Source organism: Gastrolobium bilobum, unplaced genomic scaffold (genome assembly GCF_033153095.1).
Source record: "Gastrolobium bilobum isolate Gb01-03AN ecotype WA unplaced genomic scaffold, APGP_CSIRO_Gbil_v1 utg7354, whole genome shotgun sequence".
Classification (NCBI taxonomy): domain Eukaryota; kingdom Viridiplantae; phylum Streptophyta; class Magnoliopsida; order Fabales; family Fabaceae; genus Gastrolobium; species Gastrolobium bilobum.
This window is the reverse complement of record NW_026897788.1, coordinates 325,181-348,826: the sequence shown is the minus strand read 5'-3', so window position 1 is coordinate 348,826 and position 23,646 is coordinate 325,181. Positions and strand designations below refer to the sequence as shown.

Sequence of the window (23,646 nt, the reverse complement as noted above, 5' to 3'; positions counted from 1 at the left end):
ACCAAATGTTGATTGCTATGCAAATATAATAGATGAGGAAATTGAAAGAAACGGTCTACCAAACATGGGTGTCTAACTTTCCCAATTTTATTTACATAGCCAAACTTTAAGAAACTCTGAACCAAACACCACTTAAGTGATACTTAATAATAAACGATATATACAACGGCTTGTCTATTCTTGTATTGTAAGATAAAACATATCTTATGTTAAGACATAAAGTAATAATATTCACCATTAAAAAAAAATGACAGTATAATTATCAAAATATTTATGATATAAAATAGTAATCTCCTAATGGATTACTATTTCCCTATATATAATGTAAAAAAGTTATGAAGAAAGTGAATAAAAAACAATGCCTTCGGTCCCATAACACAGTATGGAGCATGGAGTATTTGACTGTTTATCTATCGAGGGGGCAACACTCCAATATTTTTTTATCTGGGGAGCCACCATTCATCTGCAAAATGGGATTAGAGTTCTTGGTGGACCCCAACCACCCCATACATGGGGTAACGAGCAATGTCCACTTGGACCCTTCATGACCTGGCTCCATTCATGTGGACCTGCTATCTTTATATGGGACATGTATGTATACAATTTATGTCAGTGAGAGTTTATATACTGTGCAGGGAAACATCGTAGGTTCTCAACCTGACCTAACAAAGTAATTGTCATTAAGAACAACCGAAACTATTATCACTATAGACGTGGATTTCACGTGCATGGATGAAATTCACAAGACACGTTAATTTGTTGCGTTTCTTTTTAAGTTTCAATGTCAGATATATCGTAGCAAATAAAATTATTTTTTATATACATATAAAAATATAAGGTTTATATTTTTTTTTTCTTTCTTCTCTTCATGTGGCCCTATATCAATTTCACATATCTTTTTGTGTGTATAAAAGATAATTTCATCTGCCGAGAAATATCAAATCTTCTTTTTTTATATAGCCACATATATCATATGTGACTCTGTGTGTGTTCCATCGACTAGACGTACGAGAAGAGAACACGTTCTTTTGGATTCTTGGTCGTCTGCAATAGCCACTGACGCTTTTGGCTAATGCATTTTATGTGTCATTACATTGCAGGGGTCTGCAATTCGCCGCTATGTGTCTCTCTGAGGGGAAGATGGCACAGGTGATTGTGTCCTTTCAACTTGGATTTCTTGCCTTCCAAGCTAAGAGACAAATTCAGATTATTTTTGTCAAGATGCTTTGAATTTTAGCAGAAGAATATGCAAAGTTGCAAACTCATATCATGCAAAGTTTTGGAGCTATTATGCCACATTACTATTTTGGGAACAGAACTGGAATCACGGTTGCAAACAATTTGACATGGTTTGATTTTAAAAATATAGATAACAAAAATTGTATAAACTTCGGTACTGTTTAACTACAAAATCATATAAGCCTTTTACAAAAATACATTGGTCTCTATAGCTTTAACTGATGGATTGTTTTGTTAAAATTTAAATTGTAGGTTATTAAGTCAAAATTAACACAATTTTGAAAATAATAACATAAGGTTTTACAGTTTTATTAAATTTAGGAAAGATTTATATATGTTAAGTGATTTTCATTAAAAATTGTAAAAATCTGGATAAAAGTCATAAAACTACGTGACAAAAATTAGAATTTGCTTAAAAAAAAAACACCAATGAGGAACAATAAATTATGGGTTTTCTTTTTATCCTTTAACATAACACAACAAACTTTCCTACACTCACAAAATTTTGTCGGGCTTACACTTTTTAAAATAAAAAAATAAATAAAAAATTAAAGCACGCAAAATGAATCTCTATAACATTACACAATCATTTTTCCTACAACATAACTCTTATAAAACCCATAAATTATTCCTTTATTTCACTCTAGTTCAATCCGATCACTTTCTACTGGATAGTACGAACATGGAAATATTTTCGGTGCTCCAAGAGCACAGAATACTTGGTATTTTTTTTATCAAATATAATAAAAAATAATTTTTTATATTATTTTTATCTTTATATTTATTTCTACCTGTATTCTATTTTTTTTTTGGGACAAAAAATAAAGAGGCAGGTTATATTTACAAACTTTTTTGTTTACAAACTACACTAAGTACGATCGGTCATACTCTAATCATGCAGTGTGCGACCGGTCGTACTTAGTGTGATTTACAAAAAAAGTTTATAAACGGATCCTATCCCAAAAATATATAGTACTCTCGGAATACATAAAATAAGCTCGAAGTACAAACATTACGTACACATATTCTAAAATTTTATCCAAGACAGGAATAAATCTTTGCTACTACTGTTGTACCAAGATTCAGTATATCTCATCAATGAGAGCATTATTACACATCAGAGAAGAGAACAAAAATTTGACAGAAAAAAAAAGAATTTTAACTGACATGTAATATTTTTATTGGTGAAATACACTGAATCTTTGATACAATAATAATAGCAAAGATTTATTCCCAAGATAGATGCAGAAACAATCTAAAAAATCCGACGACGGTTGGAAATTATTAATCTATGACTGCCCCTAATTAAATAGCATATACCTCATATGAGTATAAACCACCATTCCGCCAAGCTATATTTCTGTGGTCCCGGAGCCTAAAGGATTTGGTGGGGGCAGAAGTGAGAGGAAGAAAAAAATCGAGGAGAGAAAAATAAAATAAAATTATTTAAGTATCAATGTTTTAGTGAAAAGATCATGATGGTCTTCAAATATATTAAAAATTTCTGATTCCACCCACTGTACGTGTAGGAAAAACATTCAGACACATTATTTTTCTAAATATAGTTAACTCCACTGTAACATTGTTTTCGTAACATTGTTTTTCCAAATATTATGATATTAATTTGATAATCAGATAATAATATCTTTTGTTTGAGACTCCTCAGTATCCTTGAACATTGAGCCCCGGCCCAACTAATTCAAATTTGGTACCACTGTTGTACCAAAAATTCAGTGCATTTCACCAATAAAAATATTACATGTCAGTTAAAATATTTTTTTTCTGTCAAATTTTTTTTCTCTCCTCTGATGTGTAAAGCTCTCATTCATGAGATGCACTGAATCTAGGTACAGCAATAGTACCAAAGATTTATTCCTTATTTAGGAAGATAAAGCTCTACTAATGCCTATTTTTCATTTTAATATCAGATGATAATAGTTGATATTAAAATAGTTTAAGATTATTATTTATTGGGTTTTATAATTCTCATTTAACATGAGAATTTGAATTTTTTTACACATCATTCGATTTCCGTGCCAACATGTGTTCTACACATAATTTTTTATAACATACAGATCCCACATACTTTTTGTCTCTACAACATGAAAATTCGATTCTCGTTGTAGAAGTATAAAACCCTTATTTATTATGGCTAAATTAATGTTACTGGATATGACGAAAGATTATTAATTGAAGATTAATCTGATATAAATAATTTTTTTAAAAGAGTTAATGTTCCATAAAAAAATCAGATTAATAGTTTACTCTTTTTATATGCATGTTCTTCAAAGATCCCAAGCGAAATTCTCGGAAATATTTACTGAAAATAAAGAAATTCTATTGTCAGACACAGGATGTGAAACAAAACAGAGGATAATGTTAATAAATGATTACATAAATGATTAAAGAAGAGGGCGTACCCAGGGACGGATCTATTTGGTGGAGAGCTATGGTCCCCCACCTGGGCCCACCATCCAGTATATTATTAGCAGTGCATAAAAAAATTTATTTGACTCACATTTAATCTTTTTAATTGGTTTGGTTTTTGTTTTTTTTTTTTAAGAGTACTTCTCACCCAATAGTTAAGATATCAATATTTTAGAAATGATCAGAGGCTAAAAATGGGAATCCTCCTTGCTATATATATATATATTTCCCAATCGAATCTAGGACTGCATGTTTAATTAAAAATACTAAAGTCCCTTATAGGTTGGACCAAAACATGTTAATTTTATATTTTTTACTTTGGCCCTACAGTTAAAATACGTACAAATAAAAAAATTATGTAAATATATAGAAAAGTAATAATGTGATATTGTATAAATATAACAATACCCTTCATCTTTCTATTTTATGTTCACTACATAACTAAGTGAAGTACCATTCACTATTTGACAATTGTTATCATTATAAATTTAAAATAGTATTAGCCCTTTTTTAGCCTTTTAGCATATGGCATCTATCCCAAGCAATATTTAAAAATTCGGTCCGATTATCTACCCGACCGAGGTCAAATATCACAGAGTCACTGGTTCAATCGGCGGGTCACCGGGTCACTACGCTGACTCGATTTTATATATTAAAAAATATAAATATATATATTCTATATGAAAATATTAAAAAACAAACCACTAATCGTCAAATATTTAAAATATACTTAACATAATTCATCAATTACAACCACAAGTCAATATTACATAACCTAATTAAAGTATCAAGATATTAAAGTACAAAACTCATATTCTAATGGGGCCACTACGCTGATCCGGTTCTGACTCTTTTGAGAAGGTCACTGACAAAGAAAAATTTAAAGGAAGTAAGAATTAATTTTTGTTTTCCATCGACGACCGTAAGGATTTCATTTGAATGGGTAAAATTCTTACATTTTCTAGAAGATTCACGACAGCGAGGTGAAGATTGAAGACGTTTAGGTCGCTGGGAGATACGAGAACGATTAGATTTATGTTTGCAAACATTTTTATTTTACTTTTTGAATAAAACGATGTTGTTTCATGAAATTTTTAAAAAAAAAAAATATGCACTGACTCCCTTTGACCTCTTTCACCCGGGAGTCACTGAAACCCGACTGGGTTTTGGGGGTCAGAGGGGTTGATATGCATATAGGGTCCAACTTGTGATCCCAACCTTCAGAGGGGAGGGGTCAGGGTTGATTCGGGTCAACCCGGAAGACGGGGTGAAATTTTAAAACACTGATACCAAGTCGATAACAAAGAGTATACGAAAGAAAATAATTATAAAGATAAAATTAAAATAAATATTTTTTTTTTATATTTGATAAAAGATGACCTGATTCTACCTAATGTTAAGATGTATCGAAAATATTTTCCTTGTACTCCTGGCAGTGGGGCCTAATAATTTGGACCAAATATGAATCATGATCTCTTACTGCTCACCATTTCTGCAGGCAATTGTGTCTGCTTCTTTGCAGACTGCACATGACCGCGAGACCCATCTAACATGCACAGATTTTTTTTTGACAAAATCTCAAATCACTGCATGCGCAGCAACATATATAGAGAGTTAAGGTACGGTAAGTGTAAACAACCACCAACCTATTTTTGTCAGTAATATCTAATCATGATTCTATAAACAATTTAATAATGTTCAAGCCATAACAAAAATTAATGGCCTTCTATATCATGTGCATTAAAAAAATAAAGACTAAATACTCTTTTTGGTCCTCAACAAATTTCACGATGTCCGCTCTAGTCTCTAGTAAATAAAAAAGTTATTTGTGGTCTCTAAGAAATTTAAAATGGACTCATTTAGTTGAAATCATGGTCCCTCACAAATTCAAAAATCTATGTTAGTCCCTCAAAAGGATTAAAATGGATCCACTTTGAATTTCTTAGGGACCACGAATAACCTTTTTATTTGCTAGGGATTAAAGCGGGCATCGTAAAATTTGCTGAGGACCAAAAAAGATATTTACTCAAAAATAAAATTACAGTTATAGCATTATTAGACAGAGTGGCGGATCTAGTAAATTAACGAAGGGTGGGCACTCAATAAATTCATGTACATATAGATCTAGGTCTGGTTTGGAACGTGTCTTGCGAGCAGCTGCCGGCTGAATGGGTCTGGTTTAGATCTAGATCTGAACGGATTGCGACTCAACTGGACCGATGATGGAGGAAGAAGCAAATGTTCCAACTTCCAATAACGGAGATTGAGGTTTGAGAGGAGATGAATCAATATGTAGATGTAAATGATAGGTCTGGAATAGCGCTCTCTGCTATTAGGTTTGGATAATGAAGTTGAAGAAGAAAAAAAACTCACGGGAAAATAAAATAGAAAGAGGGAAATTAAAGGGGTAGGATATCGTAACAATCAACTATGGTTACTACCAATCAATTTTACCATTAGATCGATTATGTTGATCTAACAATTATATTTATTTTCATCTTCGTATGGTTATGATCTCCATATTTAATGTAAAAATATTAAATATGAAAAATCATAACCATACAAAGGTGAAAATAAATATAAGCGTAAAATCTCTTTTGGATCCCTAACAAAGAACATGGTCCCCATTTTTGTCCCTTACAAAAAAGAATACCCATATTAGTCCTTTTTTAGGAACAAAATTGGGTCTTCATTGAATTTCAGAGGGAACACATTGAATTGGAACTGTAGAGGGACCAAAAGTTGACTTTTTTTTTGTAAGGGACAAAAGTGAGAATCGTATTTTTTGTTAGAGATCCAAGATGGACTTTACTCTAAATATAAAGTATTAAATATGGAGAATCATAACCATACAAAGATGGAAATAAATATAACCGTTAGATCAACATAATCGATCTAACGGTGAAATTGATTGGTAGTAACATTGGTAATAACCCTAATTGATTTTTTTTTTTTGAATAACCCTAATTGATTGTTATAATATCCTATCCCGAAATTAAATTCGAAAAACTTGAATTTTAAGAGAAGAGTATTTTTGTATTTTTATATTTTTATATTTTTACATCATATTTTAAAAGTGAACACTTGCCCCTTCTTATGTACCTGGATCTGCTTCTAATTAGACACATACTAGTACCATATTTAGGATAAATTATATATGTTGATAAGACGGTTTTAGTTATGTGTCTTCAGTAAATCGCCTAACAACTTCTAAGAGTATTATAATACATTATTCTTTACAATGTTGTATCCTTAATTGTACATGAATATGCGCTTCAAAAAAGACACCTAGCATGCATCAAAGAAGAGAGGACCAGCAGCAGCCATTATGTTACAAAATGCACAAACGTATCATATGACTCATATTCCAAGGATGTTAAGTACCAACTTACTCTTAATTATACTATCCTGCCCATGATGCTTTTGAGAGTTTGAGGTGATCCTCTGCCAATATATACACAACTGGAAAGCATACCGTGCCACAACATCAATCATCTTGGAAATAGATAATGAATGTATTTCTGTTCTCTCAAACAGCCGAGTGGTGGTTAATCCAAGCCTCACATTTCATAATATATGAGATAAATAATAAAATCACAATCAACATTAAGAATAAGAATATTTTACTTCTGTACAAACATATACCTATAGTTGCAATTTTTTTAGGGATTAATATTTATTATGTTGTAGGAGATAATTTTTTTTTTTTTTTTTGATAATTTTATTTTTTACACACACATAAAAGTGTATGGGTCTCATACGGACCATATGAAGACAAAAGAAAAAGAAAAAAGAAAAATATGGGCTCTACATATGTTTATATGTGTGTAAAAAATAAAATTATCTCGTATAATAGGAAAAACACTTATCCCTTTCTTTTAACATATGAAAATCATTTTTCGATTAATTAAGCAGAATGATTTCATATCAGTTGCACTTCTTTGTACAGTCTGTGTTACAGATGACTATGATACTGCTAATAATCCAAGGAAAGTCTCATTTTATTTTGCTGGTCGCCTATCAACTCTCTCTGATATATTTTAAATAAAAGAGACGAGTCGAGAGCACATGAGATAAGATACCGATTATATATGGATATGCTTGTGTAGTACTAGCAACTCTACTTGATCACATGACGTAAAAGCAGGTCTGATAAACGTAATCAATCATAGAATTTGTTCGTCCAGTTATTCATTTTTTTAAAGGGTTTAGCTTTTCTTATGTTGCAGGATTGTAGGAGATAAAAAAAGTAGAGAGAAGTTAAATGTGAGTCTCATATTTTAATTAAAAAAGAAAAGGCGCGGAAAATGAATTTGTGTAAGAAAATGAGAATATCTCATGTGACATGAGAGTATTATTTCCCTTTTTTAAAATATCGTGTTCTTTGAATCCTATAATGTAAAAGTTCAAATAGTTGACAGACAGAATATAGTTAAAGACTCAGTGGGTGTTTGGTAGGTGGTTTGTTGTGGGATTGATGGGGAAATGAAAGTGGGTATTTAGCAACACCATGTTTGGTAGAAGTTTTGCAAACAATAATAATAGGCAATCGGTTTTCCCAGCAATGCATATACATGTGTAAAATGATGCTCAAATCACTGTTTGAAAAAACCTCATTGGAGATGGTATTTGCAAATGGCAAGGCAAGTTAAAAAATGCAATATCCAACTAAGACGGAAATGCCTCTTATCTTATCCTCCTGTAATCTGATGAACTTGATGCAAGGATAAAGATCATCCAAAAAGTCAATTTGGTTAAAGTTGCCTTATGTTTTTGGGTAGCCGCAACCAGAGGAAATGGTTGCTAGTGCTCACTTGTGGATCAATTTGAATAGAATTATGCATATATATTGAAGCCTGATATAATGATCAAAAAATTAAAAGTAAATTGAGTTAAATTCATACTGTTTAGTGAGCAATCACATTAATATAGCTGGTGGTTCTCTAATTTACAAATTTTTTTATTTTCCCAAAAATTTTAAAAACAGGAATATTTTCGTAATTGTCACTTATTTCTCCATTTATATTTTATCTCAAACCAAACATGGATTTTATAAATCTTACCTAATTTACCCGGTAAAATTTTTCCCAACCAAACAACTTTTTTTATATTTTCCTATCAAACTCACTTTTCAACCATTTCCCCATCAATTACATTTCTCTAGTATTCTTAAAATTTATCCTCAACCAAACGCCTCGTTAAAGATAATGCAATTCAACCCTTCTTATATTGAGTTGCAAATTAAATAACAAGGTATTAACTCCACCTTAAAGGTTTAATGCACCCCAAATAGTTGATCCAACGAGTCTATATAATGCACCCAAATGAATTATGACTTAGCCTATTTTCATTAAACCGAGACAAATTACAATTAATTAAAGCCCACTTGAATTAAAAAATTATAACACTCAATGCATGTCGGAGTTCAACCTAGGGCGTCCGCCGGAGATCCAATCCAAACCAACCATAATTTTTATAATTAAGACTATATTTACGAAAAAAGTATTTCAAAAACTGAATATATTATAAGTTCCACCTTATTGTTAGGTTTTTGAACGAATGTGGTGGTATAACTTATAATTACCACAACCGATCTTCAAACGTACTAAGAAATAAATTTGAATTAAACAAAGTAGAGTCACTTATTTTTTTTAATTAGTGAAGCTTAGATCAAGTTTATTTTGTTAAGTTAGACCTGAGTGATGTCAATAGATTAAGCTCACCCCACGTACTCTTAAAAAGAACTCGACCCTGAACCATGTGTAACAAGTTTTAATTTGACCTTTGAAAAATGTCTGATTCTTTTTAAAATTAAATTTTAATTTTCAAAAATGAAATGTGTTATTATTAACTTGTTTATTTACTCATATGGATGGCAGGTTAATTATATGACTCAAAATTATACATGAAATGTAGTTTTTTTTTTATTAAGTTAAACCTAAAGAAATTGATTTATTTTTTTTAAATTTTTTTTTTTTTAGCTTAAAAGTTACTTAAAAGCACATATTTTAAGAAAATTATCTATGTCTCTATCTTTATAACTCTTCATTAAAAAAATACATATTCAAGAAACACAGATAAGAGCTTAAAAAAAACTCCTAATAGGAGCTTTTAGCTTTCAATTTTTTTTTTTCATTATAAAAAAAAAAGCTTTTCATTATAAGAACTTTTTCCAAAATCTATTTAGTCTAGCTTATGTGTAGTTTCTAACTTAAAAATGAGAGAATCCAGCACTAAGTTGTGTCAAACTAGAAAGCAACACGTGTGAAAATAAAGAAAATGAAAAAAGCCTTTTAAGTTGAGAGACCCAGGAAAGTAATTTGCATGAAGATTGAGTTGCCCTTTGGGATGCAACAAAATTTTCATATCAGGGAGCTAACCCACATGCAAAGGAGGTCGCAGGAAGGGAAATCCTTTAAGCTTAATTATGCTAGGCCCAAACCTTTTAGCTTGTTTTGCGACCTAATCGAGTCTGCAATTTCTTAGAATATTTTTATCGGTAATTAAAGTTAATATTATCAAGCCATTAGCCATATAAGAAAAATATTTGTCATTTTTAAATGATATAAATTATGTCATTTCACTCTCATAAAGAGGTGAGACTCACACTTTTATTTTTTTTTTGTTCACTCTCTCTTCCATGATTTATTTCTTCTCTCACTTAAAATAACACACACATTTCTCCAATTATATTGGGAGAATTGTTTCTCCTACAGGAAAAAAAAATCCCCTTCCTGCAGACACAACAAATTGTACTTTTTAGGTTTTTTTTTCTAGATTTAGTGTATCTCCATTGTCTGGAGATAACTTATATCCAGTGGTCTAAAATAATATCGTTTTGGAGTTGAGAAAAATGTATTTTTGTAATTCTTATTTGTTTTAATTTTATATTAGTTTTTATTATTTTAATTTTTTTAATCCTAAAATGATGTCATTTTGATTTTACTTGAAATAATTTTATCTTCGATGACCGAAGAAATATATATATATATTTTTATATATAAGTCAATGGATACTATGTGTCAATGAATCAACAGGAGAGTTAATATTTTCTCCGGTTAGAGGAGAAAATATTAACCATGTATATTTTAATTTTTTTTAGGGAAATGATAGTCTCATGCTACATAAGATATCTATCTCATGTCATACACCCATAGAATTTTGTGCCAATCTTTTCTTTTCTTTTCTTTTTTCTTTTCTTTTTAAATTGTGGACCCCACATATTTGTATCACCCACATGAGATAGTACTCTCATGTAACATGAGATTAATAAACCCTTTTTTTTTTATGTTATCATGAAATCTTATTTTTGGTAACATAGCAGTTGTTGGTGGCGGAATACAAATGTTCTAGTTTATTTCTTCACTGACTAAACTGGAATTTGAGAGATGGAAGCAAAAAGGAACATGTATAGAACAAATTATGCTAGCCATCTTTCTTAGGAAGCTGAGTTTTTGCCTATCAAAAGCTTTTCTTGGTGCCAAAATAGCTTACTGGGTCAATTAGACTCACTATGCCCAAGCCACAGTGAGCATCACACATGTTCTTTCACCAAAATTGTGATCGCACACCACAAATTTTTAATGAAAGCAACAAGCTTTTTTTAATAAACTACATGTATTCTTCACAGAAGATAATTCTATTTAAGTTGGAAACACTCATATTATAGTGAAGTTAGCTCTTTAAAAAAGAACTTTTTGCATTCAGAAGAACTTAAACCTAAAACCTTATTTAAGTGAAATCAAACATATACCACTTGAATCAACTCCCTTTGATATAAAGAAAGCAATAAGTAAGATGAAAGGAGTGATATCTAATAAGTCGAAGGGTAATGTTGAAAAAATTCTTATATAATTTGAAAAAATTCTAATAAATACGTACTACAAAATTTAGATATATGCTATCAGATTTATTTTATAATACTTAAGTCATCGAGTATTCTCACAATACATAAAAAGTTATCCATCTAAAGAGTGAAGTTCCAATAACTAATTTACATAAAGTGGTAGCTAACTTGATCTCAATAATGTTATTAAATTCATAAATGGGTTATAGCGAATTATAGGTGTACTTTAACAAGGCTGTCAAGGCACATTTTAGGGATGACCCGAATCTCTCCAAATAAAAGATGAAGGATGCATGAAGACTTTCATTACAAATGAAAATAACTAAAACTTTAAGAGATCTTAAGGGAAAAAAAACTCTTGTATATTGGATTGATCTGTGAACATTGAGAACAGTGATCAAAATGTCATTGTTCATCAAATTTTTTATCCAAATGTCACGCGAACAGTGTTATTTCTTAATATGCCACGTGGACAAGTTCGTTGGGTACTATAGCAAACTCGGTTTGCTAACGTGTCACGTTTCCAGTGGACACAAGTAACAAGTTGACTACTGGAGGTAGCAAACTTGTTGGAATGTCACGTTTTTCAATTTTGCATTCTAACCAAGTTCGCTACCTCCAGATTCTAACCAAGTTCGCAACCTCCAGTAGCAAACTTGGTACTTGTGTCCACTAAAAATGTGACACGTCAGCAAATCGAGTTTGCTGCAGTGCCCAACGAACTTACTCCAGTGACATATTAAAAAATAACACTGTTCGCGTAACATTTGGATAAAAAACTTAGTAAACAGTGATATTTTAATAGGTGTTCCTAAACATTGTGTGGATTTGCAATAAAAAATGGTTTAGGTGTGATAGTGAATTAGTGATACCTGTTGTGTATTGAGTAATAACCATCCAGGGTGTGAAAGTGGTTCTAATAAGCATCACTTTAGTGGACCATGGGCTTTCAATCTCGAGCTGGAAAGTTTTTAATGGGCTACTATTCCAGCAAAGCAAAACCAAAGTTAATTAAAGCAGGCCAAGTGTTACAACCTCCCTAATTATGCTTCTTTTGATTTACTTTATGCGATTGCCATCGATACTTGATACCGATTCTGATTGACACGCAGAAAAAATATATATAAATTATAAAAAGCAAGTTATTTGTCCAAAAACAAAAGAAAATATTGAAAAGATTATTTACACCACGTGGCATTACCAGGACGAGAATTTGATGTCGGCTGCACGTGGCGCACCACTAGAAGATCCTATCATATCCTATACATTTTTTTTTGGGAAACAATCATATCCTATACAATAACAATTAACATTCTTATATACATATTTTGAATTTGATTTTGATGATCTATAATCACGTCATGGTATAACGACTTTCAGAAAATATGATTATTTTTTCAAATTAATAAATATTTCATGAGAGGTTATATTAACAATTTTTTTCTTACTACTAAATTTTAACCGTTGATTTTTGTCAATTTAACAGTTATAATTTATTGAATCACGCTTATTAATTAATTAATAAATTTTAACATAATATAAAAAAAATCCAGCTATTTATCGATAGTGTCAGGTCTTGAGGTACCGTATTTTTTAAATTTATTTATATTTAAAAAATATTTAATTAATTAAAAAAAAAATTAAGCAACTGTGAGAGCTGGCAACTGTGAGAGCTGGCACACGTGAAGGGGCGGTTAGAACATGGGATGGATAAAAAAAAACCCATGAAGCATGGCTGTATCGTCGCCGTTGCTTCTCATTAGCGTGGCAACCTACGAGCCGTAGATGTTTTCACACTCTCTCAAGTTACCTTTGACTTTTATTCTCTGTTCAATGTATTTCACTACCACGTGCCACCATAAATACTCGCCCCATGTCGACCGTTTACGGATACCGTGACTGAGCTGTCCCATTCTTCCAGGAATCCAATGGATATATAACCGTTACTTTTAACAATAAAAAAAAAAAAAAATTAGTGTTTTATTTAAATTATTATAAAATCATAGACTAATAGATATTTATAATATTATATACAATAAAAAATAATAGGTACATAATGATTTTATTTTAGGAGAATACGCAACAATTTTTTATGTTGAAATAATAGTTTCACATTGGCATAATGGGCTAACGGCATTATCGGACGCTGAGTATACAAGGTTAAGCAACCGCGTGGTTGTTTCGAACACAAAGATGCCACGTGGGTCACAGTGTGCATATGTGGCTTATAAATAAGCATCCAGCACCCCACACTCCTCTCACAAGTTACAAAAACACATTAAAGGTTAAGAGTAGCACATTCGAATTCGAATTGTTCCACTTGCATTTTGCAAAAAGCATCAACTTCCAAAGAAACTCAGAGTGACAAAAAATGGGCACAGCAACATGCATAGACATCATCCTCGCCATCATCCTGCCTCCTCTTGGAGTCTTCCTCAAGTATGGCTGCCAGGTAAATATTCAACCATATATATTACTTGTGCTACGTTACTTCTTTATTGTGTATAATTGAATTGTAGAGTGTGTGATTAATAAAACACATGGTTTATTTTCTTGGATGCAGGTTGAATTCTGGATCTGTTTGGTGCTTACCATTTTGGGTTATATACCTGGAATCATCTATGCTATCTATGCAATCACCAAGTGATATCACTCTTTAGCTTTTGTAAGTAACCCTTTTCATATACAAGTTCGCCCTTCTTTCAGGATTTGGAATTAATTATCTTATTTTTCTTTTAAAAACAAATATTTACTTCGAGGAGTTCTAGGTTTGAGTATTTTTGAGGACATGTCATATGATATTTGTAGTAAGTTTCAAGGAGTATAAGCTCTTGTACTTGAGCATTCTTTACCCTTTTAACTGTCCAAAGAATGAAATTCACATGGATTATAATCTTTTTTTCCTAAAAAATAAAATAAAATCCCACAATATCATCGTTCAAGAGAATATTGGTTATAATTGAGAAAGAAGACAAAATTTTAGGGAGTGTGTGTGTGTGTGTGAATTTTACAAGCTTTGGGTATTAAAGGAATGTTGATCTCCCTTGCACTGATTTGATGCTCTTTTCTTGTGCTAATAATTGTGATTAAAGGAATGTCAAGTGGGCTTTGCTTTGCTTTACTTTTACTTTTGTGGTGGACAGGACCTCCTAATTTCGCTAATGAAATGATTTCTTTTGTTGACAGGTTAACAGTGAATAATTGTCAAGGGTGATTCTGTTTTTCAACTCTGATATTGATGTTCCTTTGTATCCGTTTGATCTTTGATGGAAAATACTGATCCTCCTTACCCAAAAAAAAAAAAAAAAAAACAGTATATCATTTTCATTGTCCATTTTCTAATGTTTTTGTTTATACCATCTGTTTGTTTTTAGCTTACGCGAGAGTGGAGTGGGTAGCTTAGTCTCTACATTTGGTATTCGATTTGAAATATTGTTCTGTATCAACGATCTTGTTCATGTATCTTACGTCAAATGTAACACTATTACATTCAGATTAATAAGTTTAATTTATTCGTGTTATATTCTGTTTTGATTTTTTGAGAACGCTTTTGACATCTGTTCACAGTCTCAAGGTTCTTGTGTATTATTGATTGCCTTTTGCACAGATTTATTCTTATCTTTATTAATGATCAAGACTAATGATAATGATAAAGATAAGGATCAGCTTGCAAATAATATTGTCCAATGAAATTAAGAAACGGTTTGAATTCGACAACGACGCAAACGTGCTCAGCAAGATGTAAATGATGAAAAAAATTTCTTCCCACAAAAACTGAAAAGAATTTAATTTTCATTATCAGTTTAACATATCATTCTACTTGTTATTACTTAAATTGTAAAAGTTTTATATTAACGTGAAAGCAATCATAAATTGAATGGTGAGCCACCATATAGCACTGGTACTCACACTTCGATACGTTAATTTTAAAAAATGTTAGATTTTGATGCATCATAAATTGAATGGTGAGCCACTATATAGCACCGATACTGACATTTCGATATGTTAATTCTAAAAAATGTTAGATTTTGGCACGTTAGAACACGTTTTGATATTAAATAATATTTTTAATTTATGTAGTGTATATTATATTTAATATTCAATAATTTAACAAAAAAATAAAACTAAACTTATAATATTAATATTAAACTTAATAAAATGGTAATCGAAATTCAACGAATCTAATACTTGAAACTAAAAACTCAACGCAATGCAATCTTTGAACTTTTTCTTGAATTTTTATAACACGTGTTAGAGTGTCGGGGAGTGTCGAAAAATGTCGGACCCGACACATCAGAGGTTTTTGAAGTGTCGGTGCTTTATAGACTAGCCATATCATACAACCGTACAAAGGGTTGTAGTTCCTCCTTCGCTAAGTATTTTGCAAGGAAGCCTCAAATCTGCAATACTCGAAGATGTGAACGTGCAGATTCCAAAACAAAAATCATAAGACAAATTTAGGTGCTGAGGTAGGTACGGGTTTTATTTTCCTCCTAAAATATCATCTTTAATATAAGATTCTTTCTAGCCGAACAATATGTGTCGGTATATCTGTTGACATGACAAACATATTTGTTTGTTGTGGCCATTGAAAATATAGGATTTTTAAAGGCCTGATTCAATTTTATTTTATTTTTGAATACCTACACTGTAATTTGATCTAACAATATATAACAAAAACTGCCAACGAGAAACCAGCAGCCACGTGGTGCTTGTGGGCGAATTAGGTACTTGCCCTACGTATCAAACTAAAATTTCCATAGGATCCGACCATGATTCACGGAAATATGGAAAGTTCGTGAAAACTCTTTTAACACGTTAACCAGATTCAAGACTTATCCAACACCATATTACACTTGCATTGAAAAACAATATCTTCAATAATGAAACCGTAATTACGTAAAACTTATGAAGCTTCTTCAACTTCATTATGATATGCTACGGAAGCATACTATCTATAAGAGAGAACGAAAAGAAAATCATCATTCATCATTAGTGACAAAAATAAACTTGCACTAAACTTTGATTTTGATCCCCACCTCACCCGAAACAACAAAGATATTAAAGTACATTAGCAGACTAGCTAATAAAGATGCCATACATACACATGAAGATGAGTCTTCAAATTAACTAGACCAATTTACATTGCTCTCAGTAAAAAAAAATCCATGGTCTCATCCTTTAAACTGCCATTCCCGACGGCACATGGGGCAATGCGCTTGTGATGTCTGAGAATTCACCCATTTCAAGATACAGTGCAAATGAAATGCGTGATTGCATGCACCCCAAACTGCAAGAAATAGAAAAACAAGTTAGACTAATTACTGATATAAATATTTACAGAATCCTGCAATTTGATCACAGGCATTTTTTTTTATAACTGAAAGGGGCAAAGCCCCAACAACACAAAGACAGAAACAGAAAAACAGACACAAATTACACAAATCAGAAAACAGAAATCAGTGGGGAGGGGGAGTATCAGTTGCTCCAATCAAGTCTTCTTCCAGAAGAGCTGTCAACTCATTAGGCATTAAAGGGAAAGGTCCTTGACCCTTGCACCCTCTCATTAACAAGAGAAGTCAGTCAATCCGCATATTTGTTTCCCTCCTCTCTAGAGATATGATGGAAAGCAGTACACCAATCTTTTTTAATCCATGCTCAAATCTGAGACACATAAGGGGATCTCTCGAGCTTCATAACTCCTTAGAGTAAGCAAAGCTAAAGCCTGAACCGAAACACTTTCAACAATAATATTTCTTCCTCCAGCCCAGGCAAATTCCAAGCCCAAGTTCTGCCTGTTAAGCATTGCAGCTACCTATAAAATGGGAAAATCCTCCCATCCAGATCCCAAAGTGGTCTCGAAGTGGCTTTATTGAACTTCTTAGCTCCATCAATGTTAAGTTTCAACAACAGTTGGGGGGTTTGACCTAGTTAGAGATGTTCCTCAAAGGATGATTAGAAAGTTTAGATTATTTCCGGTCATTTGCTGTGTTGACCTCTTCATGGTACTGGTAGATTTTATTCACCTCATTTGCTGGTCTAGTAAAGTTTTGATCATGGATCTCTTTATTTTTCCATCTCCAAATAAACCAACAAGATATGAAGAATAAGCTTTCCCCGGACATATTGCCAAAACAGTTAAGACAATCCGTGATTGTGTCTATTTGGCTCAAAGATGCCTCTGCATAGGGGTGTTAACGGGCCGAGCCGAGCCAGGCTTTGGTCTTAAAAGGCCAAGCCTGTATTTAAATGTGTCAGACTGGCCTTATCCTGTAACCTATTACGAATACAATATCGGCCTGTGGCCTGGCTTATTTACAAAAAGTAAAAGCCTGTCTTAGTCTTTTAGCATGTTAAAAAAAAAAAAAGATAACAAAAATTTATCCAAATAGAATATACAATCAACAAAACTAGTAATTTCATAAATATTCATAAATTCAATGTTATCCAAACAGCATAATATAGAACAAAATCATTCAAAATGTCTGTTTAACCAATAAAATGGGGTGAAATTGATTGAGGAGAAAGAGAGGGCTATTACAAGTAGTATAAAAAATATAAAATAAAAAAATATACTAGACAAGCTTGAGAGGCTCTAAGGCCGAGCTTTTGAATTGGAGTCTGAGACCTTTTTATTAAACGAGCTTTTATACAAGTTTAAGCATGATGCCAACAACCAATTTTATACATGTAAGCTCAGGCCTTCACGAGCTGAGCCAAAGGCCCCTGGTTCGTTTAGCACCCCTCTCTGCATAAAGCATATGAGAGATGGGGGGGCCACCCTTTCCGGCTTTCAAGTTTTGCTAGCTGCTTTAGCAGTGATTAGATGAGATAATTTTTCAATGCATAAAACAAAGATATAAGGGGAGACGGGATCCACTTGTCTTAACCCTCTACTCAGGCATTTAACCCATTCGATCCTTGTTACATAGAAAAAGACAGATTATCCATACATTAATGCAACAATTTTTTATGTTGGAAAAGGGGGAGAGGGGGGTGTTACACATCATGGTAATGGCTAACTGCCAAGCAAGATTTTATAGCCCATAATATAATTATGTCATCCTACTGCTTTCTTGAAATATTCTCAATTCTGCAGGAATGCTTCATATTCCTTGGGCATAAAGCTTTATATATAGTCATCAATCATCATGCATGCCAGCAACAACATCATCTTTGCAGCAGTTCAACACATTCAATCAGGGGAACTAGAGAACTTTAAACTTATATAGCATTACAAATATGGAACTGCAAATGATGTTAAGAGGTATCCTAACCTATCTGCAGTCAGGAAAATTAGAAAATCCTAACACTATAATCCTAGAAACTTATAAACAAAGCCTAAAAACTTTATCCACACCACAATACCACATTGATTGTTAGTTGCATAAGGCCCACGTTGTGGTAGCTGTATCAAACTAACTACTGAAAATCGTTTTCTGAAGCTTCCTTAAGACCCCGCATTAGAACTGCAGTCCACACAACTTCATGTAGTAAAAAGAAGCAACTACAAGAATAAATTCACATGCATTGTACACTGTGCATTCGAGTTCACTAGTGATTGAGTAGCATGGAACTCCCAAATACAAAGATAAATTAAGAAGTTCAACCAAGGCAATTTGCTGCGAATATAATAACAATGAAAGTCGCCATATAATATTATCAGAAGCTTACTCAGTGGGCAGTCATCCCCAGGAAGTTTACAGTCAGGACAACATCCATCAAAGGCCATCCTACAAATCCCACATGTTTCATCCTGGGCATCCCAAGTCCACGAAGCAACAGCATGCCATCTATATTTGACAAAAGGGAATGAGGACATTTAGAATGCACTCGATTTAGTAGCAAATGAATAAATACACATCAGGGAAGCTGAAAATTTGGAAACAAAATTTTATACATTCCCTAGGTACAAAAGAAATTTGGAGCAATTAAAAAAGTGCAATGTAACTTAATTTCACACCACCGATACAACTTTTGTCATCCTCACAACTACCACCAACAGAAAAACCAAAACCTTTCCATCCCACTACATTTTCAACCCCCCTCTCTCCTTTTGCCTATTTCCCACCTTTTCCTTCCAAGCAATTGAAAATTCAATGCAACTCATCCTCACTGCAGACACACAATTTTTGTCCTATCCTCCCACAGCATGAAAGTAAGCTGAAAATGACTTGCCACCCTCAAGAGCGAAAGTCAAGTCATTTCCATCTCACTTCATTTTCACTCCCCTCCTTATTTCTCCACTTTCTCTAACAAGCACAACCTTAATTATTCAACAGATATGGTAATATAAACATACCAGAAAGTTTCAGTTATTGAAAGACATACTGAGCACAACAAGTTCATCATTGTATAAAAATTATGTTGAAGATAAAAAAGAGAGAACATACTCTTTTTAGAAGATCAGCAGATATCCAGGCAGAGAGACCTTAGTCAAGAAAAACATATTTTTTTTTTCTGCAAATACCCAATTATTGATATATTGACAAAAAATATGCTGAAAGTAAAAGCATGAAAGTTTGAAAACATACAACACAGTGAAGCAAAGTCACAAACACGTAAAATGCAAAAGCAATAAAACGAACGATTGACAGATGAAAGGTGAAAATGAAGAGGGATGGGATTTAAGAAGGATACGCAAGATCTTGACTTTCATCTCCGTACCAAGCAATAGGAAATAGGAAATAGATGATGAGGGTAGGGTAGGGTTTGTGCGAATGCGAATTGGAGACGAAGATTTGGAAAAATTTGAAATGGAGAAGAGGGTGAGTCTATGATGCGCCTTCAATTAACGTGCGCCGTTGTAACTCTGATCGTAAACCGTTAGATAAAAATCGAAACTGAAGCCGTTAGATTTTGGGTTCGGATCATTTGTAATGGGTTGTGTTAAATTGAATGTATATAAAAACGACACTCTGTGATCAGATGAGGGGAGTTATAAAAATAAAATGGGTACGCATATAATAAAAAAGAATTAGTGTTTATCTTTTTAAAAATATAAAATTATGTTATTTCAAGTAAAAATAATAATAATTTATACAATGAAAATCATATTGGAAGAGAGTGAGGGATTTTATTTTTAACTGAAATAAATCATTCTTTAAAAGGATAAATTTTTTCTATTAAAAAAATTATTTTTATTTATTTATTTTTGATAAATTCCAATATAATTTAGGGTTCTAATTTTCAAAACCAAGAGAAATTTGTGTTTGAGTTCATTCTCAAGTGGGTAAAAGTTAATCACTAAATTACATAACTTTAGTTATTATATTACTTTTATTTATATATTTATTACATTTTTTCACATAAATTCAACAGAAATACTTTTCTTATGTTGTAGGAAAATAGTTACCTCATGTTGTAAGAATAAAATTACAAGTGAGACCCACAGATAAAAGGAGAAAAAAACAGAGGCAAGACTCATCCCTCTTTTATGTGTGTAAAAAATTTATTTTTTTCGTGTAAAATGAAATAAATATAACTCTAAATTCAATTCAACTTGTTTAACTAGTTACTTATTAATTCGATATACGGAGTAATAACTGGTTCCAATTTTACAACACTAATATCAACACAACATCGGAGAAAATAGTAATTGATACACATTTTATTCGTATCATGTTGTGCCATATCAATCACATAGTAAGAAAAACATTTTGAAAGCTGATCACCGAATGAAACATTTTTAATTCACCAGATGGTGGTAGCTCAGTTGGCGCATGGGAGCTAAGTAGATGAGGATGAGAACATGTGTTCGAATCTTCCTAGTACCACCTTTGGGAAGGGTTTAAAGCTTTAATCCTGGACCCGCCCCGAATCGGATTAGTTGCGAAGCAATGAACCGATTGGAATACTTAAAAAAAAAAACATTTTTAATTCTAATCTGAAACTATAATTTCCACAACAACTCTAATCATGAGACTTTGCCATAAATATGAAAATAATGCTGGAAGGTATCATATAAGATCATTAAATTATCGGTAGGCAGTCGTCCCGAGAGTTCGAATCAGAATATCCATCAAAGAGAGTGCCACAAATCCAGCATGTTTCATCCGGGTAACGGTTATCTCTAACCCATGAAGCAAAACCATGCCATGACATAAACACAAGGGACAATAAAGTCAACAACAGTAAACAGAGAGAGAGAGAGAGTAATTCAACAGATATGGAAGTAGGGGTGGCAATACGTGTCAACCCGGCACGACACGCGCCCAACACGTGAATAACTCGACACGACCCGGACACGACACGTTTTATAAAAGGGTCAAAAAAATGAACCCGGGCACGGCCCGCTGCGGGTCACGGGTCGACACGACACGACCCGCAAAATTTAAATTTTTTAAAAAAATGCGATTTTTTAAAATTAAATAAATTAAATACAATCAAAAATAAAAAAATAAGACTAGCTTCTGATTTATGAGATTTTTTGTTCCTTCTATGTAAATGACACAAATATTCTTAATAGCTATATTATCTTATTATCTATTTATTGTGACACAAATATGCACCTAAAGTAAATAATAATAATAATAATAACATACATAATAAACCAAAATAAAATAATAATAAAAAACATGATGAGTTCAATTTCATGAATTGTCATCTACCTGAAAAACATCAACAACCTTAAATAATCCAAAAGAGAATATAACAAATATCATCAACATCATAATTTCATCCTACCATCATCAATCTAAATATCTCATGGCTAGTGCAAAGTACAAACTAATCAAAATAAAATTATACAATAAATATTATAAATTAAACACAAATTCCATTAAACACTAGTTTATGAATCAAGTTCGTTTTAGGGTTCCTCCACCATCAAGTCCTTCATCAAGTCTTCAGTTAAATCTTCCACAGGTAAAATTTCACCATATATTATAAAACAAGTAATAAAAATAATTAGAGCAAAAAATTATATAGCCAAAGATATCATCACAACCATAAATAAGATAAAAAATATTACCAATGGCTCCATAAAGCCAATTTCTAGTGCAAATTAAAGCCTCCACTGCATCATGTAAGAGAGAACTTCTATATTGGTCTAGAACTCTTCCCCCAACACTGAAAGCACTTTCAGAAGCAACACTAGAGATAGGTATGCCAAATATATCTCTGGCCATCGAAGCAACTTGTGGATACCTGTATTGATTACCCTTCCAATATGCTAATACATCTAATTTGAGCTTTGCATCAACCCTTCGCTCATCTAGGTATAGCTCAAGTTGTGACTTTAGGGGCACAGTAACAACATTAGAAGACATGAATTCCTAATAAAATTAAACAAAAAACAAAAACAAATTAAGTTAAGTTAAAGTAAAAAAGAAAGAAATAAAGCAACAAATAAAATAGAAGGTGATATAATAATATGTCAACTTACACTTAAGACATCATCATCAACCTCTAAGAATGAAGCTAAGCTAGGATCAGTGGTTGCACTTGAACCTCCTGTGTGTTGTGTTGAGGAAGATATTGAAGAAGGATCAGGTCCATGTTTTGCATACTCATTAAACAACTTGAACAACTGGCTATTCACCTTTCCATTTTCTTGGATTGCAGAAGTTTCATCAAACAACTTTCCGTAACAGAATTCAATAAAATTCATCTTATACCTAGGGTCCAAAACACATGCTATGGCCAAGACCGTACTATATTGGGACCAATACTTGTTGAATTTATTGAACATCTTTGTAGCCATCTCCCTAATATAATCATCAGCACTTTGCAAAACATTGTGTAATGTCAAGTGTGCTTTAAATACCAAGGGAAAATACAGATTAGCTGTTGCATACTTAGTGCCAGAGAATATACAAGTAATTTCATAAAAAACCTGAAGAAACTTGTTGATCTTTTCAATCCTTTCCCATTCTTCTATAGATGGACAATGCTTATAGTTAGAATCAGTCAATCTAAGATGCGCAAAAGCACGTTTATAATACAAAGCACTGTTAAGCATGATAAATGTTGAATTCCACCTAGTAGGAACATCTTGCCTCAAACCCTTCTTAGATAAAATTGAACTTTGAGTGACACATTCAAAAAAAATTTCTTTCCTACCTTGTGAACCCCTCAAATATTTAATACTTTCCCTCACTTTTAGAATTGAAGTGTCAACCTCTTTCAAACCA

The 23,646-nt window shown here is 32.3% G+C and overlaps 2 protein-coding genes across 3 annotated transcripts; one reads left to right on the top strand and one right to left on the bottom strand.

Moving 5' to 3' along the window:
* The first annotated feature begins 13,784 nt into the window (after nucleotides 1-13,784).
* On the top strand, nucleotides 13,785-15,046 carry LOC133310336 (hydrophobic protein LTI6B). The gene is made up of 3 exons (XM_061511252.1): nucleotides 13,785-13,964; nucleotides 14,076-14,177; nucleotides 14,699-15,046. The coding sequence occupies exons 1-2, from the start codon at nucleotides 13,884-13,886 to the stop codon at nucleotides 14,157-14,159; spliced, it is 165 nt and encodes a 54-aa protein (XP_061367236.1). The 5' UTR covers nucleotides 13,785-13,883; the 3' UTR covers nucleotides 14,160-14,177; nucleotides 14,699-15,046.
* A 1,403-nt stretch (nucleotides 15,047-16,449) lies between these two features.
* LOC133310346 (anaphase-promoting complex subunit 11) lies at nucleotides 16,450-20,371 on the bottom strand. Of its 2 annotated transcripts, none has more exons than XM_061511264.1 (3): nucleotides 20,143-20,371; nucleotides 19,187-19,305; nucleotides 16,450-16,802 (listed from the first exon to the last, which is right to left on the bottom strand). In XM_061511264.1, the coding sequence occupies exons 1-3, from the start codon at nucleotides 20,169-20,171 to the stop codon at nucleotides 16,687-16,689; spliced, it is 264 nt and encodes an 87-aa protein (XP_061367248.1). In that variant the 5' UTR covers nucleotides 20,172-20,371; the 3' UTR covers nucleotides 16,450-16,686. The 2 variants fall into 2 exon arrangements, with proteins under 2 accessions (XP_061367248.1, XP_061367249.1); XM_061511265.1 differs by having other exon boundaries at nucleotides 20,155-20,371.
* Nucleotides 20,372-23,646: the final 3,275 nt, after the last annotated feature.